The sequence below is a fragment of the Trichosurus vulpecula genome, chromosome 9 (assembly GCF_011100635.1).
Source record: "Trichosurus vulpecula isolate mTriVul1 chromosome 9, mTriVul1.pri, whole genome shotgun sequence".
Taxonomy (NCBI): Eukaryota; Metazoa; Chordata; class Mammalia; order Diprotodontia; family Phalangeridae; genus Trichosurus; species Trichosurus vulpecula.
In genome coordinates this window covers 100,912,947-100,932,363 of record NC_050581.1, presented here as the reverse complement: position 1 = coordinate 100,932,363, position 19,417 = coordinate 100,912,947, and the positions used below count along the sequence as shown (strand labels likewise).

Sequence of the window (19,417 nt, the reverse complement as noted above, 5' to 3'; positions counted from 1 at the left end):
TGAGCCTAGGTCCTTTTTTTTATTCCAGTGGCTCTTTGCATCATACCATGTTGCATCATATGTTATCAATAACATTTCTGTATATTTATTCATATTTTCCCCTTTGCCTGTTACGTTCTCCTTCCCTATCACATTTACCTGCTGAAATTCATCAAAGTCCAGCCCAAGTCCCAGCTCTTCCATTGAGACTTCCCCAGCCCCACACACAAAAATGCTCTCTTCCTTTTAAGAATACTCATGGTGATGTGTTCGTATGTCTCTTACTTAGTTATCAGATTCCATTATGTATGTATGCATCCCATGTCCCCAATTAAATGGTATGCTCCTTGAGGACAGGCTTCATATTTTGCTCATCTTTCAATATTCCCTCAGCACCGAATACGATCTTCTGAACAAAGGAAGGTCTTCATTGAACTTTGGTGTTTCAATGGATAATAGAATGAGTGACCTCCATCACCTGTTGCCTCCATTTGTAAAACAGGTGTCATTCAGACTCACATCAGAGCATAGCATTTATATGTTATAAAATAGATTCTTGAAAACATTGGGCTGGCAAATTTGGAAAATTGCATTTAAAATCAGGAAACCGGGGTTGAGATTCCACCTCTTCTATTTAATTGTGTGACACTGGGCAAATCACTTTCCCTCTCGGTTTCCTCATTTGTTTACAGGTGATTGGACTAGGTGATCCTCTAACACCTAACCTGCATTATTTCATGACTTGTTGCCTCACCCCCATCCATAGAATGGGCATCTAGTTGACTTGGCTGTTATGTATTATAAAATGGGTTGAGAACATCAGGAGAGAGATGCTATGTCAATGGATGGAATGACATTTATATTTTTTTTAAAGTAGAGAAAAGGCTTGAAGCTGTCTTCAGTCTTCCAAAAAGAGATCTTCTGATTGTTTCTCATGTAGAGGGATCATCTGCTGTGGCTTAGCGGCACCTGTCAGCACGTGGCCTCTATCCCGGCCTCTTGGCTGTGGTGGCAACAGCAGCAACAGCTCCCACTGAAGAGTAATTCTATGGGAAATAGTTCTTTGATTTATTCATGAGTTCTTCTCTCCTGAAGGCTTTTATTTAAAGGATTTTTCTACAGGAGCCAGAGTTGTACATTCTGACCCGAATACCGACTTCTGTCCTGAACTTTTGGATGTGGTGGTGTTGGCATGCACACCCGCTTTTGGTAAAGTACGATCTGAGCCATCAGCTTGAGTCAAAGAACAGCCCTTAGGATGCCTTGCGGAACAATATCCAGCTGTTTTACTGCTGGCTTTGATGTGTCTCAGAGATAATCAGAACAAGAGAGTAGAAAAAAATGAATAAGGAATCACAGAATTCTGGGAGGTATCTCTGCTATAGAGATGACTGAAATAGGTTTTGAAAGTTTTACTCATACTCTCTTATTTGTCACAAGTGCCTTAAATACTGACCATTGCATCTCTTGAAACAGGCCGAGGTATTTAACTGTTTTTTCCCTCACTCCTACAATGCTTTCCCTCTCAAGTGCGTAACCTTTTAGCTGGTTATATCTTCATTTGGGCAGGTAGGTGGCACATTGGATAGAGAGCTGGGCATGGAGTCCGGAAGATTACTCTCCTGAGTTCAAATCTGGCCTCAAACATTTACTAGTTGTGTGACCCTGGGCAAATCACTTAACCCTGTTTGTCTTAGTTTCTCATCTTTAAAATGAACTTGAGAAGGAAAGGGCAAACCACTCCAGTATCTCTGCCAAGAAAACCCCAAATGGGGTCATGAAGAGTTGGACATAGCTGAAAAATGACAGAACAACAACAAAAATATCCTTAGAGATGTTTTGGGGATAGATGTAGTGATATCACTACCTATGAAAACATGTTTATAAAATGTTAGTGTGGGAAGGACCTGAGAGAATCACTTCATTTTGCAGATAAGGGAAACTGAAGCATTGAGAAGGGTCTGAGTTGCCTAAGTTGAAAGATGATCATAATAATTAATAATCATAAATGCAAGGAAATTTAGAGACAGCGTATCGCTGCACACCATAAACATTTAGCACCTACTGACTACCTAGTAAGACATAACATGGTGGCTTGGATATATCATCAGAAGCTCACTATCTTTCAAAGACTGAGGGAAGACAAATCCTTATGGTACAAATGCAGACCTTAAAATATCCTGAGGAACTCAGCCAATATACTATATTGGAACCAGACCATTATCATAGAGTGAATTGTTGCCCACAATCCCATGGACATCACAATGATTCATAAAAACTTAAGAATGTTTTTAATATATGTCACTATCCCAAATACTCATAATTTCCAAGCTTTATGGAATGAAAAGCTTTCAAAATATAGAAGCCTGGCCAAGGAGATTAAAATCATGGGGGAACAGGATGAGGTACACATCATCCCCATTGTTCTGTCTGCTACTGGAGTTGTACCAAGGATGTTTTCAGTAAGCCTACAGAGGATGAGCTTATACCTCAATACTTTTATTCGATTGTAAAAAGCAGTTATCCATTTGTGCAGTAGTTCATGGAACATTGGACATTAAAGAACAATGGCAGAATTGTGACTTGTCCCAGGACCATTTTCATCTTAATCCCATTGAAAAAGTTGTGAAAATGAGATGATAATGATAACAACAACGTCGATGACGATGATGATTAAGGATCAGGTGACTGCCACAACAACTACAGAAAGGTTGTCCCTAAGGAGCCCAAACTTGTTGATTAAGCAGGTTTGCAATGACGTGGTAGAAAATATGTAACATTTGGGCAGGATGCAAAAATTCAACATTTGTCAGATACTTAGGAAGACACGGTCAATAACTAGAATGATACCATATTACAAATATAAATCCCCATATTACAACTACAAATCCCCTCACATTCTTGAGAATTCAACATGTAAAGTCTGAAAACACTACAGTATCGTTACAGACAGACTCATTGCCTGCAACCTCTTGGATGTAATAATGATCCATATAAATTTAAGAATGACATTTTCAAAAGATTCTGCCATACTGAATACCCCCAAACTATATGTAATGGAAAATTTCAAACTATAGAGATCTTAAGAAGAAATTGAAACCATGTGCTAAATAGCATGAGGGACAGGTCATCCTGTCTGCTGCTGGAATTGTCCTTAAGATGCTTTCAATGACTGTGTGGAAGATGAACTTACATCCCAATACTCTTATTCAATTGCAAAAAAAGTCATTTTTTTCTACTTGTGTACTAGTTCACATAACACTAAATATAAAAGAAAAATAGAAGGGTAAGTGATTTGTCCTTGAACTATTCCAATCTGAACATTATTGAAAAAGATGAATGAGATGTCATGATAATAATAATAATAGCTGGCATTTATTTTTAAGTTTGCAAAGCATTTTTAATAGAATCTCACTTGATATATAGTAAACAGCAGAGCTGGAACTCAGACCCAGGTGGCCTGACTCCTCATCCAGCACTCCTAATTGGTTTCCTGGCCACAAATCATCTCCCTTTTCCGATCCATTCTTGACACAGCCATCAAAACTGATTTTCCTAGTATCAGAAGCAGATGAGATGGTGCAATGGGCCTGGAGTTGGGAAGACCTGAACTCAAATCCAGCCTCAAATGCTTAGTTAGCTGTATGACCCTTGGAAAGTCACTTGAAATCTGCCTGCCTCAGTTTCCTCATCTGTAAAAAGAGGATAATAATTGCACCTACCTCAGTGGTTTGTTGTGAGGACCAAATAAGATAATAATTGTAAAGTGCTTAGCACAGTGTCTGGCACATAGTAGGGACTTAATAAATGTTTATTTCCTAATATGCATGCCTAACCATGGCACTCCCCTAATCAATAAACTCCAGCAGCTTCCTCTTGCCTTTAGAGTTTTAGGATGCAATGCAAACTCCCTTTGTGTTTTTTTAAGCTCTTCTCAACTTGGACCCAACCTACTCTTTCAGTCTCATCATCTCTTACTCCCTTTCCTATACTCTACAGCCCAGCCAAACTATCCTTCCTGCTGTCCCTTACACATGACGGTTTTCTCACGGACTGTCCACTGCCCCTGGAATTCACATCCACCTCCTTGCCACATTTTTGACTCCGTAACTGTTAGAACTCTGTTCTCATGCCACCTTCTAGATGAAGGCTTCTTGATTCCCCACAGCTGGTAGTTCTCTCCCCTTCTCATAAATTTACTCCATATTTATTTTGTATACATTTTTGTTGTTGTTCAGTTATTTTGATCATGTCTGTCTCTCCATGACCTCATTTGGGGTTTGCTTGGCGGAGATATTAGAGCGATTTGCCATTTCCTTCTCCAGCACATTTTACAGATGAGGAAACTGAGGCAAACAGGCTTAAGTCACTTGCCAGGGTCACACAGCTAGTAAGTGTCTGAGATCAGATTTGAACTCGGGTCTTTCTGACCCCAGGCCTGGTGCTCTATCCACTGTGCTACCTAGCCGTCTGTATACATTTTACATATACTTTTGTTCCTGTCTCCCTGATAGAATGCAAGTTTCTTGAGGGTAAGACTTACTTAATTTTGGTCTTTATATCCCTAGTGCCTAGCCCAGCACCTGCACCTAGTAGGATATTTAATAAATGCCTTATTAATTCATTGATCAGTTGATGAACTGTAACTCTTTAGGGAAAAGGTGCTGTGCCAGTTTGCAGCATCATTTCCAATGCTAGCTGAAACATTCTTGCTTATACCCTGTTTTCAGCAGAATTCTTCCAATTAGCATTGGTATGAGATGACTTTCCAGAATTCATCTCTGCTAGCTTGCTTGTTTACCATTCTCTCTGTAGGCTTTAGTCAGGTTGCGGCCAATTACTTTTGTCACAGCATATTATGATGTGACAGAAAGGATGCATTGAATGGGGAGAATGGAGCATAAAAATACCAGAAGCTTTCATTTACATCAGAAGACAGACTGTGGCCTGAAGCTATGATTCCTACAAGTTGTTTGCATGAGTTGTGCTTTCTAGTCACTCCAAAGCCCTTTAGAGCTAACAAAAAGGAAGTAAGATAGTCTGCCTTTGATTCATATCATATCGATAACATAATGTTCCCCCTTGTTGCTTAAAATGAACTAGTCTGATCACAAGGGCCTGGAAGAGGATGTAACTATAGGATTAGTAGATTTAATCTCCACTGAGCTGCCTAGAAGAGTCATGCTCTAATTTTCCTCCTTTAATTCCAGACAGAATAAATGAGCTAACTACACTCTGGCCTGGTTGTCCTGTTGTAAATCTGAATGTTTTTTGTTTTTGCTCATCAGCCCTTTGACAATTTTTCCAGAGTCACACACCTGACTATCTAATGCTCTTGTGCTGATTAAGTAGGCATTTAGTAAATTCTGGTTTAATTGTGTCACTGACAATAGACTACACAAACACATCCTGTAACCACAGGTCCAAGAAGTTTTATATATGAAAAGGGTCAGTGAGAGAGGAGAGAATGCTTTCACTTGTCTTATTACCATTGGCTGTTTGAACTTTGTCTTTGTACGTATCTCAGTACGTATCCGTCCTACCCTCTTAGTTTAGTCAATCTGTCCTTTTTATCACCCCTAACAGGAGCCCTTCTCACTTTTGGTTCCAGATCCATAGCCGGATCTGCCTTTATCCCCCTGCTAACCTCTCTCCAAAACAATAAAGGGGCCTAAAGCTCCCTACTAGGTAGTGAGAAGTGGTGCAAAAAAAGCCAGAAGAGCTGTTCTGAATCCCAACTCTAGCATTCGCTCCCTATTGTAACCTTTGGGGGTAAGTCACTTAATCTCTCTGAACCTCATCTGTAAAATGATAGGATTGGACTAAATGATCTCCACGATCCCTTCTGGCTCTGAGATTCTGTGCCTATAAGTACGGACCCCACACAACCCACGCTGGCTGCCCCTCTGTGACAAACCACAGTACATAACAAAATGCAGTTCAATTTGAGAACGTTTTCTGAATCTAGACCAAGAGCGATTTATGTGTCATCATGAGGATCATCCCAACTAATGACCTCTTGTAATGCCTCACCCATGGCATAGAAGTGAACCTGGGTTTTTGAAGGTTACACTAGTGGAACACTGACTTTGGAAGAGCCTACCAAGTTAGGAAGGCTTTCAGCACAGGCCTAATGATGGATTCGGTGTCTATCATTTGAGGATTAGTGGATCAAAGGGTGGAGTGGTTATCATTGGATCAGTCATTAGGTATTGGTTCAAAATATTGAAGGGACTGTGGTCTACATCTGGAGGAAATACCCACAATGAAGAAATTGTGGATGCTTGCAGTTCTGAAGAATGATGATATACCCAAGGCAAGGAGGCAAAATTATACAGAACTAGTGCAGAGCTAACTTTTCAATTGTCATTAATTTTTGTTGCTCATGGTTTAATTTCTTTCATACTCAAGGGCTGGGTAGAATGTGCATGGAGGTCTTTCACACACTGAAAGTTGGCATTTGATGTAAATTCTTTTAAAGAAATCTTATATATTGGAAGGGGATGGCAGAGCAAATGCATTATTTTCTGATTACTTGTTCTTTTGCTTGGTTCTACCTTGTTAAATGCTAAGGATTTTAGAGAATATTTTATTTCTCATTTTGCATATTTATTTGATTTATTTCTTGTATGGGTTATTAAATTTATAATAAAGTTAATTTTCAGGATCTCTTTTCTGGGTTCCTACTATGGTAGACACTATCCTTTAGTCAAAGGGTCTTGCCATCATCAATAGAAACCCTAGAAAGAAAGCAAGGTGTTTGTGCTGCACTAGAGGGTTGAAATTAGAGTCATGAAGACATGGGTTTAGATCCTGTCTTCAACAGTTACTAATTGTATGACCAAGGCTAAGTCAGTCCCTCTGGGCTTCAGCTTCTTAATTGACAAATTGGGGCTAATAATACTTCTGGTATTATTAATAATAATAATGTTGTTTTTAGTCATTTCAATCATGTCTGACTCTTTGTGACTTCATTTGGGTTTTTTGGGGCAAATATACTGGAGTAGTTTGCACTTTCTTTCTCCAGCTCAAAGGGTTGCATGAGGTTCAAATGAGATAACATGTATAACATGTTGCAAAACTTAGAGATATGCAAATGTTATCTACATAAGATCTAAGAGAGAAAGTCCTGACAAGGGGCATCAGGGAAGGCTTCATGAGTTGTAATTGGAAGGACTGGTAGGATTTTTCAAAAGGTAACTAGGGGGATGGTGTGGGTATACCACAATCATAACTTAATCTCAATGCTTACAGAGAAGACATTCCTGGGGGAGATATTCAGACCAGAATGCTCCTAAGAAAGGACAATGAGTCATTTCTCACCTGCAACTTGGCAGCTGATCGTCACATTTACTCCCTGGATAGTTTTAATGACACTTCCCACATCAGCTGTGACAGCAGGTAAGTCTGTATTGGTCACAGCCATCCTTGATGTCTTCACTAATGGTTTTCCTGTAAACAAGAAGCAACACCACATGTTACAGGAAACAGGCCTAGCCACGGATTGGGGAGATCAATTTGTAACATGATGGATCAGCAGTTACTGGGGTCTGGGAATCAGTGACACATCTGGGCAAATCCATTTATAGGTAAACACATTTTCCTTTATGATATTACTTTCTTCATATTATCCATTGCTGTCTCTATAGTATATAGAATTCCTTGACCTTTTTTGGCACTGCATAGTTACTTTTTTGTCTTGTGAATTTTTACAGAGGCATCTGATGTTCTAGGAAATGTTTCTTACCATTTTGTTTTGCACTAATAAAACATGCTTATCAAGTAAGATTGTATAGTACAGTTGTCAGTTGTGATGTTGTATCATAAGCTCCATGAGATCAGGGACCTTGGTCTATCAAATTTTTATATCTCCCTCCACACACTACACAATTCTCCGTACACAGAAGGTACTTAATAATAAATGTTTGTTAAATGAATGAATAACGGGTATTTAGGATACAGAGATATTTGAATCTCCAGCCTTCTTCCCCTGCCTTAGTAAATACTATAACATCATTACGGCCATTGATTTTTACACGGTGATAACCTCAAAGGCTATTGAAGTCAGGAGAACTTAGATTACCACTGATGTACATTTCCTTACAAACTCACTATACTAAACGGGTTGTTTTCTTTGGTTTACAAGCTCAGGGCCCATTAAAGTGGGTAGAATTTAGCTTGACTTTTTTCATTGAATACTTCAATACAGCTGGGCTTTTTTACATGGTATTTTTTTCTCTCTTCCCTGATGAAAGATATCTTTTTTGTTGTTATTTCCTACCATTCAATTGGCTTCTTGCTACCCTGTCACCACATCTAGGCTAAACATTCCTGTTTCCTTCAACTAATCCCTCTGTGGCAATTTCTAGTCCTCTACACCTTCACTGTAGTCACCCTCCTCTGACACATTCTAATTTGTTAATGTTCTTCCTAAAAGGTGGTTCTCAGAAATTAACCTACTACTCAAGATATGGTAGATTAAGATATGGTAAGATTAAGGCAGAAGACCACTACAGAATAATCATTTTTCTCATGCAGAACACTGTGCCTTTATTAATGCTGCTTAAGATTGAGTTAACTAATTTGGATTCCACCCTACACTACTGGGGAATTTATAGTCCATCAAAACTTTTTTTTTTCATAAAATTGTGTTTAGTCATCTCTCTCCTGTTCTGTGGTGGTGTAGTTGATTTTCCTAACATGAGTGCAGGACTTCAAAAATACACCTGTTAAATTTCACCTTGCTAGGTTAGGCCCATCATTCTAATTTGTCGAGACCTTTTTGGATCCTGCTTCTATTGACTAACATTAGTGATTCTCTTAGCTTTGTATCACCTACATAATTCTTTCTTTTCATTGCTCCTCCTCACTTATTTTCATAATCCTTCTTAGGTTGACTTCAGCTGGGATTGACTTCTGGTATCATCTCTAGCCAAAGAGGGCATTCTTTTTTTCTGGTTGGTTAGAACAATCAATCACATTCCGAATGTGACTTCTTCTAGCTGTCGCTGCTCATTCTTGGAGTCTTCTTCTCTAACTTATGATATACTACATGACATATTATATGATATCTCTCTCTCTGATGTTACTTATATTTCAGATTTTCCAGATTAGACATCTAAATGTTGGATATGAGTTATAACTAATCTACTATACAGAATATGAGCTTAGTCAAGGGTTTGCTGCAGCTTAGCTAGACCAGATAGCTAAGACAATCTTGGTGTTGCTGACTTTTTAGTAATCAGGCAACTAATAACCAGGGATTCCTATGTAGGGAGGATATGTTCCACCATTCCAAAGACTGGAGATTATGTTATCTTTCTACTAGTGATGATAGGTTACTATGAGGTATCTACATATTCTTATCTGTTGTCTTCACATTATAATAGACCATGAGATTAATTTCTTGCCATGTTTGGCTCAGAAGCTGGTGGCCATATTATCTGTTATTTTAGAACAAGTCACTTATATCAACTGCACAAATCATTGAGTTCCTTCCTGAACATCTGTACCTACCAAGGAAAACTTGAGTATTACCTTAGCCCCTTGGTGACTAGTAAGATAATGGGGTATTATCATGGGCAGCTGGGATCAGTTAACTGTGTAATCTTTTTTGTTACATGATTCAACAATTGGAGGCTGTAATCTTGCCTGTGTGGGGATACTCATTCTACCAATGAGGATCACATCTCTTTAACTTAGTAAAAGTAACTTCGTAATGCAGTAAAATGCTATTCTAGAGATATAGTTGCCAAAATATTCATTGTCTTATGGCCAAACTAGTGATAAGCCCCCTCCTGGTTTTAACAGGCTGATCCAAAGACAACAGATATCCAATCCAACAATAGCTCCCTCCTCAAAGTCCTTTCATACTGGTGGGACCTGGAAGAGTTTATACTCTGTAGTCACATCCTTTGAAGACAAGGGTCAACTCCATGCCACAATGATTATCCCATAACTTTGGAAAAACACACAACTTTGGGGAACCAATATGGGTTCAACCAAATCAGAAGAACTTTTATTTCTCAATAGAAACCTGAGCAAGGTCTCACCTTAACATCTAGTGAGAGAATTCCCTCAGAACAGAATCATCAATCATTACAATCATTATCTGGTTCACACACAAGCTAATAGAAACAACTGAGGAATAACTTCAGAAACAACCACTAGAGTGGAAAAACCCAACAAGATTGCGTGTGCTTTATTGGAGCTAAGAATTGTTTTTCCAATGAGGTTTGTGAGATCTCTTTATGAGATACAATATATGTTGGCCATTAAACCTATAAAAATAGAAAAAAAGAACCATGTCCCAGAAGGAGGTATTTTCCTGTCTTTCCCCTCATGTGAAAAATTCATGTAAACAGGGCCATGCTCTCTTCTTTCAATGGGAGCTATGTGCTTCCCTAAGCCCTTGTCTTCTATTTTTCACTGCTGATGTTTGTAAAATGTCAGGAGTTACAGTATCTCTTTTATAATATTTTAAAATCAATGACAACTTCAAACTTCTCCCTTATGGTTATGACCTCACTGATGGTCTACACCTGGAGAGCTGCTCATCTGCATTGGTAAGTGGAACTAAGCCATTGATCCAGACTGAAGCAATTTACTGGGTAACTACTGCTTTCCTTCAAATCCTGCCCAGACCAATCAATTCCTGAACCTTCCTAAGGAACTTGGCTGAGAACTTAATCTGCCTGGCTAAGGGGACTCTTAAAGTTGTATTTCCAGCTTCATATGCGCACACCAGAAAGTTTATTTATGCTATAACATAAACGATGGGTTTATATTTCAAAAAGATAGAGGGGTAGAGATGCGTAACATTTCAGTATGAGCCTTCCATACTCCTGGGAGAGAAATGGCCTGGTAGATAAACCTGTTGTCCAAATGCTAGGTAAATTACAGATTAGAGAGGAAGCAGGTAGACATAAAATGAATTCTACTGGGTCTTTGGCTATGTGTAATGTATACTGTCTCATGTAGTGTAAGCCTCTCTGGCCAGTGTATCTCAGGTTTGCATATTAGGCCAAATTCTGATCAATCCCAACTCCTGGGAGGTACATTGCATAAGTCTAGAAGACCCTCAGGTGGGTAAGTTAATTATGGAAATATTCTGATGTGATCATTCAGATTTTATGGGCTCCAGGCTGAACCATGACCCCTTTGAACTTCGCTGAGTGAACTGGAATCCACAGGGGACCCAGGCCTGGACTTTAAGCTTGTTCTCTGAAGTAGACATGAACCATACAACTTCTGGCCCTGGACACCATCTGGGGTCTCGAGGTAACCTGGCACTCTCATCTTCTATCATTTCTATTTTAAAAAGAATTTATTTTGAAATAAATATTAAATAATAAGACCAATTAAATTCATAACAATTTATGATGAACAAGTTTATACATACCAATATCTATAATGCCATATCAGTTTTTCTCTACCTTAGTGCCTTTTTCTATGGTTTTGCTTTATTTGTTGCTGTACTTCAGTATAATTTTTTTTTGACGGCACTCTCAGGGCAGAAATGTTCTCCGTTGATATAATTTAGTAACAAGTGTACTTATAGTCCAGATAAAATGCACATGCAACTCTGGGGCCCTGTTTTGACAAATGTTTGTGAAGTATCTATACCTATGGTGTAGGTAGGTTCTCTGCCAGATGCTGAGGATACAAACACATCTCCAAATCCCAGAATACCAGAGTTGGAAGGGACCTCAGTAGCCATTCTAACCAACCCAAACCAGAAAAAGAATGTCCACGTTGTACCTGACAAATTGTCACCCGACCTTTGCTTCTTGACCTTTAACAAGGAGGGGGTCCCATTACCTTCCAAGGCAGCTTCTACTTTGGGGTAGCTTTAATTATTAGAAGTTTTCTCTAATGTCAGACCTAGTTTTTCCTCCTTGCAGCTTCTCTCCATTGCTCCTAGTTTCTGACCTCCTAAGACAAGCAGAGTAAGTCTAATCTGTCTACTGGGTCTAATCTGTTCCTCAAATATTTGAAGACAACTTTTATGGCTCTCCCTCAGTCTTCTCTTTCATAGCATAAACATCCTCAGTTCCGTCATGATTCATATGACATGGTTCAAGGTCCTTCATCATTCTGGCTGTGTTCTTCTGGATGCTTTCCAGTTTATCCATGTCCTTTCTAAAATGTGGCACCCAGTACCGAAGACCATACTCCAGATATTGCCTAACCAGGCAACAATACAGTGGCGCTGTCACTTCCCTATCCCTAGACAGCATGCCTCTCACTGAAGCCCAAGATTACATTAACTTTCTTGAGTGCCATACAACATCACTGATCCATACTGAGCTTGTAATACATTAAAACTCCCATATTTTTTCCCCTGGACAAATCCCTCTCTAACTATTTGTACCCTGGTACAGTAATCTTCCTCACCTTGTACTTTGAAGTTAATTTTTTTTGAACTCATGTAAGGTAAAGACTCTGTTCTTAAAGAGCTTGCAAATATAGTAGGTGGAAAAAAAGCAACCAATTAATCAACAAGCATTTTAAGCATCTACAATGTGCCAGGTACCACACTAGGTTCTGGGATATCAAGACAAAAACAATCAATTTCCGCCATCAAAGAGTTTACATTCTATCGTGTATGCAAGGAACCATTATAGACAATGGGATCTGTAAAGCCATTTTTCAGTTCTGAAGTCCAAGTAGCTAAGACATTCTTTGACTTAGTTTATAGAATGAAAACCTGATATGTAGTTTGTGCTTTACTCCTATAAACTGACATCTCCTCCCATGCAAAAACTGATTTACATCCCCAAGAAGCTGGAAGCATCCCCTTTCTCTGGGGTCTCATTTGCAGCATTTGTGATCACACCTTATCACTCGGTCTCTTTATATGACTCTCCCTAGGGTCCCCTCTGGCTTCTCCATCTCTCCTCTGCAGCTCTGATGTTTCTGGGATTCTCCAATAAGTTTTCTTCAAAGAAACAAAGACCAGCCTGACACTACCATTCACTTGCTTTATTTCAGACAGGTTTCCAATAATTGTATTAAATTCTGGTAAACAAAGAATATTTGGTCTGCTATGGAGTTGAACCATAGCCTGATAAACATAAATAAGAAAATTAATCCTCAAGGAGCCCTTATTTGCCAGTAATTGGAGGAATGTCAAAAGTGTCTTTGCCTTTTAGTAGGTAAGGGGAAGAATCATGTGACCAGAACTGAAGAGAGCATCTGGATCCAGTATAGACAGATGCATAAAGATTGCTAACTGGAAGAAATTAAGGGAAAGGCAAATCTCACATCCACAAAAAATGTATTAAAAAATCTGACATTAATCTACCCTGGGGCTTCACTGCTTAGCTCAATGATCATTGAACTCTATGATCCTGGGGAAGCCAGCAGCTAAGTTTCCATTCCTCATACAGTCACTAGGTTGCCAGGGTAGAAATTCTGATACTAAACAGATATATAGCAAGATCATGTGATTGTCTGAATATATGCTAGCATAGTGCGGGGGAGAGAAAACTGGGGAAAGAATTTTATTCTTTATTTTTTAAAAGAAAGAATGCTGGACTTGGAGCCAGAGGACCCGAATGACACTTTAGCATTTACAAAAAGTAAGTGTAAAGTAATGTGTTATCTCCATTTCACAGAGGTGAACACAATTATTTGTCCAAGGTCACATAGGTAGTAACAGTCAGAGCCAGAATACCTATCTGGCTCTCTTTCTAACTCTGGGTCCAGTGCTCTTTAGATTACACCACACTGCTTCTCCACAACGTATTCAGTTTTAATTCTAACAGGGTGACAGCGGGCAAGTCACTTTAGGCCTCAGTTGTATCATCCATAAAATGGGGCAGTTGCTTTAGACAATCTGAGATTTCTTTTTTTTCCAAAATTCTATATTTAGAAGGAAACTTTTCCATCATTATTGGGATGAAGTTGGAGACATTTCCTGGGCTATACTCTTCTCTACCTGTGTACCCTGCCAGAACTTCAAACTCGGCATGTCCCAAACAGAACTTATCATCTTATTTCTGTTGATTATAGCACCATCACCCAGTTACTCTGGCTCAAAAATGTAGTCACCTCTGACTTTTCCCTGTCCCTTACTTCCAACACCTAATGAGTTATCAAGTGCATCACAACTGCTTTCTCATCTATTTTCCTTCCTACTTACTCATGCTGCCATCATGCTAGGCCTTTGTGACTTCTCACACAGACTTTGTCATAACCTTCTGATTGGTTATTCTGTTCCCCATTCCATCCAGCATTCACCAAGCTGCCAAACTAGCCTTCCCAACCATGTTGCTCCTGTCCTTGAAAGTTCCAGGGGATTCCTCTTGGCCAGTCACAAACTGTTTCCAACCTGCCTCTCCAGGCTCATTTCATGGTACTCCCTTAACAATCCATATCCTAGAGACTAGGCCTTCCTCAGTCTCACGCTGTACTTTTGGCTTTAGTGACTTCACGAGGATCAGCTTCCACATTGGGAACAAACTTCCTCAGCATCTCTGTTGCTGGACCTTTTCTAACAACAAGAGTCAGCTTACATACCACTTGCTCCATGAAGCCTTCCCTGAGTGTCTAAGTGAGAATTGATCTATTCCATCTCCAATTTTCTTAAAGAGCCCTGTAACGCTCTTCTTTGTCCCACCACAATTTACCCTACATCGAATTTTTTTATACATGCCATATCATCCCTATGAAACTGTAAGCTTCTTAAAGTAAAGGGCTGTGGGTTTTTTCATCTGTGTCCACAGTAGGGTATGTAGTAGGTGCTTAATAAATTTATTAAATTTAATTAAATTGTATGCCAGTAGTTTATGCCTATAAATTCAAAGCTAAAGTAAAAGAGCCAGCAGTCTGCCTGTAGTTTAATAGAAAAAGGCTAACATTTTTAAAAATTTTAAAAAAGAAAATTATAAATTTTGGTTGTCAACTATGAGAGAAAGAGAGAGAGAGAGAGAGAGAGAGAGAGAGAGAGAGAGAGAGAGTGTATGAATGTATGAAGGTGTAGAGGGTGATGACCTGTCACCTACTAGACTTTTCCATGCTTGGTATATGTTGACAAAGATCTTTGTGTTTGTGTTACCTGCTAAAGTGACAGCAATGGAGACAGAGTCGGATCCCAGGGCGTTCGTGGCATTGCAAGTGTAGAAACCCACATCAGCTTCAACAGGTGCTAGGATCTGTAAGGAATCATCTGGTTGCAGAAGAATTCTGGAAGCAATAGAAAAAAACAACATGCAGGTCTGATCAGGTCTCTGGTTTCTTTTCCTGGCATTCTTGGCTACAGTGAGCCAACTTTAATAACAGAGACAGACCCATCTTGTCGAAATGGGGAAACCAAGGATTTCTTACACTTTGGCTGTTGGGATTCTAACAGGGCCCTAAAAAAGACACAGGGCCCTTGTGTGACTTTGGAGTTTGGTGGTTAGCTCAGTAAGAATTCATCATTAATCATGCTTTGGCACACTGTATATACCCCCTATGGGGCTGATGGTTGCAAATAAATCTAAAAATCCAGAATAAGTACTGAGTCAAGGGATCTGGATTCAAATCTTGCCTCTGATGCTTACTATCTGTGTGACTGGGCAAATCACTTAATCTCCCTTAGACAAAAATTTTTTTTCACCTGTAAAATGAGGGAGTTAGGCTAAATGGCCTCCGAGATAAAGAATTTCTCTATGTGCCTATGCTCTGTATCTGCAATGTGTTTCAACTGAGGTAGTTGGGCTAAAAAGGGGTTGGGCTAGAACATCTTTGAGATCCTGTTCAGCTCTAGAACTATGATCTTACATTTGGATACATATGGATAAGCAATTCTACAGGCCAGTTACTGCACCTTCAAAATTCACAAAGTTCATGGTTGAATATCTGTTTATCTCTCTTGTTCAACTGATGGAATTTTTAGGAGCCATTTGCTACAACTCCAGGAAAGTAAAGATCAATGATTTTGAGCACCCAAGTGAGTTGCCTTATTAAGTACGTTTTGATGATGATGGTAACGAAACTTTTATGGAACACATAGCTCAGATGGAGAGGGAGGGAGGGAGAAGGAAAGAGGGAGAGGAAGAGAGAGAGGGGAGGGGGAGAGGGAGAGAGGGAGGAAGGAAAAAAGAAAGGAAGGGAGAGGGAGAGAGCAACAGAGACAGGCCAGATACACAGAGAGAGATCTACATGAGTTAATTTTTTTTAACCAGAAAAAGCACACCTCTGATTCAGTTAACTTAATGCTGCCTAACTTAATAAAAAGTAGAGTATAGACAAGAATAGCCAATACTATGGAAGCTGCTAAAGTTCTGTCAGAAGAATGACAGTTGGGATCTCAGTGAGCAAAGTTAATATCTCCTTTGACTGACTAGTTCAAGATGAAGGAGAAATCACATCTCTGAACTAAGATGAAAGAAACACATTTATGTTAATATCAATTTATTATTTTTGTAAGTTGGCTTTAGATTTCTCATTCATTTAGTACTATAGTTAATTTTTATCTGCTTACAATTGAAAAGCAATTCTCTTATAAACAAAATTATTCAGGGTGTGTTTTGTGATCCCTACATACATAAGGATTGCATATTCCTGAGGTTTCCAGATTGTACAGTCATTGGTATTGAATGCCTAGTTGGCACCTTCTTTTACACCTTGATTAAAATTCTTAGCTGGAAAGCTTAGCTAAGAATTCCAATGGATCACAATGAACGTTATGGGTTATATTACACATGGGGAGGTCTGAGGGAGGCTGAAGCAGATGGCCTCTGAGATCTCTTCCAGCTCCAAAGATATGACCCTGCAAGAGGGGTAAGCATGGAGGCTAACGGGATGAAGAGGAGAAAGCCCTAGAACTTGTCACCACTCAAAAATACACCTGAATGTTTGTAGTTTGGGTTATACAATCTGTGGTGTAGATAGAACTTGAATTAATCATGCCATGGAATCTTGGCACAGGAAGGAACCTTAGAGGTCACTTTGTCTAATCCAAGTAACACATAATAACCGAGTGGGAATTTACTATATGTCTGCTCTAGCTTCCACTTACAGAACATAAATGATAAGAACCTTACAACATTCTGAGGAAGCCCTTTCCACTTTTGAAGACCCCAAATTGTTAGCAAGTATTTTTTATTAACATAGAGTCTAAATCTGTCTCTCTGTAACATGTTTCTCCTGGTTCTGCGCTTTGGGGTATAGGTGATTAGAGAGGTGACCACAGAGCTAAGATGACCTCTGACCCATCCTGGCTATGCAACGTTGGGCAAGTCATGTAAACTCCCATTTTGTGATGGTACCCTTTAAGATCATACAGTCCACAGAAGGTACCAGTCTGCATCGACAGAAGGGATTTCTTCATTGGCAGTTCCCATTATGGAAGAAATCACAGGTCCAGTCCCTAACCTTATCTCTATTATTTATTTTCATTGAATTGTAATCTTTGTGATGATTCAGAGAATACAAAGTATTATCACATTAGAATAGGGTTAGAGAGCCAAATGGGGTATCACCAGTTATTTTGTAGCTGAGGAAACAGAGCCCCAGAGAGTTGAAGTGATTTGCCCTTCTCGTATAGCTAATAATGCTAGTGGTAATAATTAATGCATATATAATTATGCAATATTACATTCACATGTGTCATGCATATAATTAACATACAACAGAAATTCTCACATAACTTATGACATTTATGCAATTTACAGAGTACTTTCCTCAAAACAATGCTGTACAGTAGGTGGTATAGGGAGTTACTCCCATTTCACAGATAAGTAAAACAAGTTTCAGACAGATTATGTGACTTGCTCATGGTCACACAGCTTAGAGCTATCAAGGATATCATTGAAACCTACATCCCCTAGATTAGAAGTCCAGTACTTTTTCACTAATGCTTTGCTGGCTGAACCAGAATTAGAACCCAGGATTCTTGGCTGCACGTCTAGCGTTCTTTCTACTCTGCGAAAGGGGCTCCTTTTAGGACCATGAGAGAGCATCAAACCCTTCTTTCCTTGTTCCTTGTGATCAACAGTCATACAAATCCCCATCTGTAATCAATTGCCAAGTTTGTCATCATCTTTCCCATCCACTTCCTTCTTTCCCTGCACACAAACCCTACACTAACTCAGCCTTCCTCACCTCTTCATTTTATGTTCCTCTTTCAAGGATTAGTTTAGGTACTTCTTCCTATAGAGTTGCATGAAATCCTCACTGTTTGTGCTTTTCTCTATCCTCAAATTAGCTTGTATCCATTCATTTCTTCATGTTTTATTCCCTAGTAGAATGTAAGATCCTTCAAGGTAGGCATTTTTCCCATTTCTGTCTTTATAGTCTCAGTGTCTGGTCCAGCGCTTGGATACAATAGACACTTAACAGTTATTTGGTATAGTATAAAGGATTAAAACACGGGTGTGCCTCAGCGCTCTTTCTGTTTAAATATATTTTTTCTTTTCCCCTAAATCTACTTAGGTATATGACTTTGGGGGGGTCTATAGATGGAGAGGAGTCAGCAGCTAAGTGGCATAGTGCAAAGAGCGCTGGGTCTGGAGTTGGGAAGATCTAAAAAAAATCTGGCCTCAAAAATTTACTAGCCATGTGACCCTGGGCAAGTCACTTAATCCTGTTTGCCTCAGTTTCCTTATGTGTAAAATGACCTGGAGAAGGAAGTGTCAAATCACTCCAGTATCTCTGCCAAGAAAACCCTAAATGGGGTGATGGAGAGTTGGACATGACTTAAAATGAAAGAATAATAGCAAAACTATAGGAAATGTTATCTTCGATCAAAAAGAGCATAGCAAAAATGATCTGCTCCCATCAGGGCCTAAGAGACTAGTTTTGCTACAGTGAAAATCACAGCTTTGGAGGCTGCCAGCTGAATCGTAGTTTCCCTGAGAGTTCACACTCCAGGGTCTCTAGGAAACAAAAGAAAGGAAAGGAGGCTATGGTGGATGGTTACTTCAGGCTCTCATCTGGGGGCAGAGAAAAGTCTGGGGACAAAAGTTTCTGTCTACTTTTGTCATTACTGTTCCATTAACACAGTTCCTACAAGGCAGGATTTTAATTTATTGGTACCTCTACTCTCTCAGTTGATATTTGGGTTACAAACCTGACAGATTTCCACTTCAGATGCACAGGCGCAGAAAGACTATGCTGCTTTCCAAGCAAAACCAGAAAGACTTTGTGGGGTTTTGTGATGGAATTTATGAAATCAGAGGAGAAGGGGGATGGAAGATGGGGCAAGAGGGGTGTCACATGCCTACTGTGCTAGATGCTGGGGAGGGGGCAGATAGCAAGTCTAGAAAAGGCATGGCTATATTCTCTGTGGCAACTTGAGTCCTCAAGGATCAGGCATTAAGAGGGGAAAAAGAATCCAGATGATTTCGTTAGTCCACACAAATATCACTGTTCTTTAGGTAAGGTGCGTGGAGGTAGATGAGACAAGACCAAAAAAGGCTCCTGGGGATATATGCAGGTCAAGTCTTGT

The 19,417-nt window shown here is 39.4% G+C and overlaps 1 protein-coding gene across 1 annotated transcript in view; it reads right to left on the bottom strand.

The window, feature by feature from the left end:
* The window catches only part of ADAMTSL1 (ADAMTS like 1), a 371,558-nt gene that overhangs the window by 57,933 nt on the left and 294,208 nt on the right, over positions 1–19,417 (bottom strand). The window contains exons 20-21 of the mRNA XM_036739597.1: positions 15,041–15,168; positions 7,303–7,431 (exon numbers count right to left, since the gene is read on the bottom strand). Of these exons, the coding sequence (XP_036595492.1) occupies positions 7,303–7,431; positions 15,041–15,168 (257 nt within the window). The remainder of the gene's footprint in view (positions 1–7,302; positions 7,432–15,040; positions 15,169–19,417) is intronic.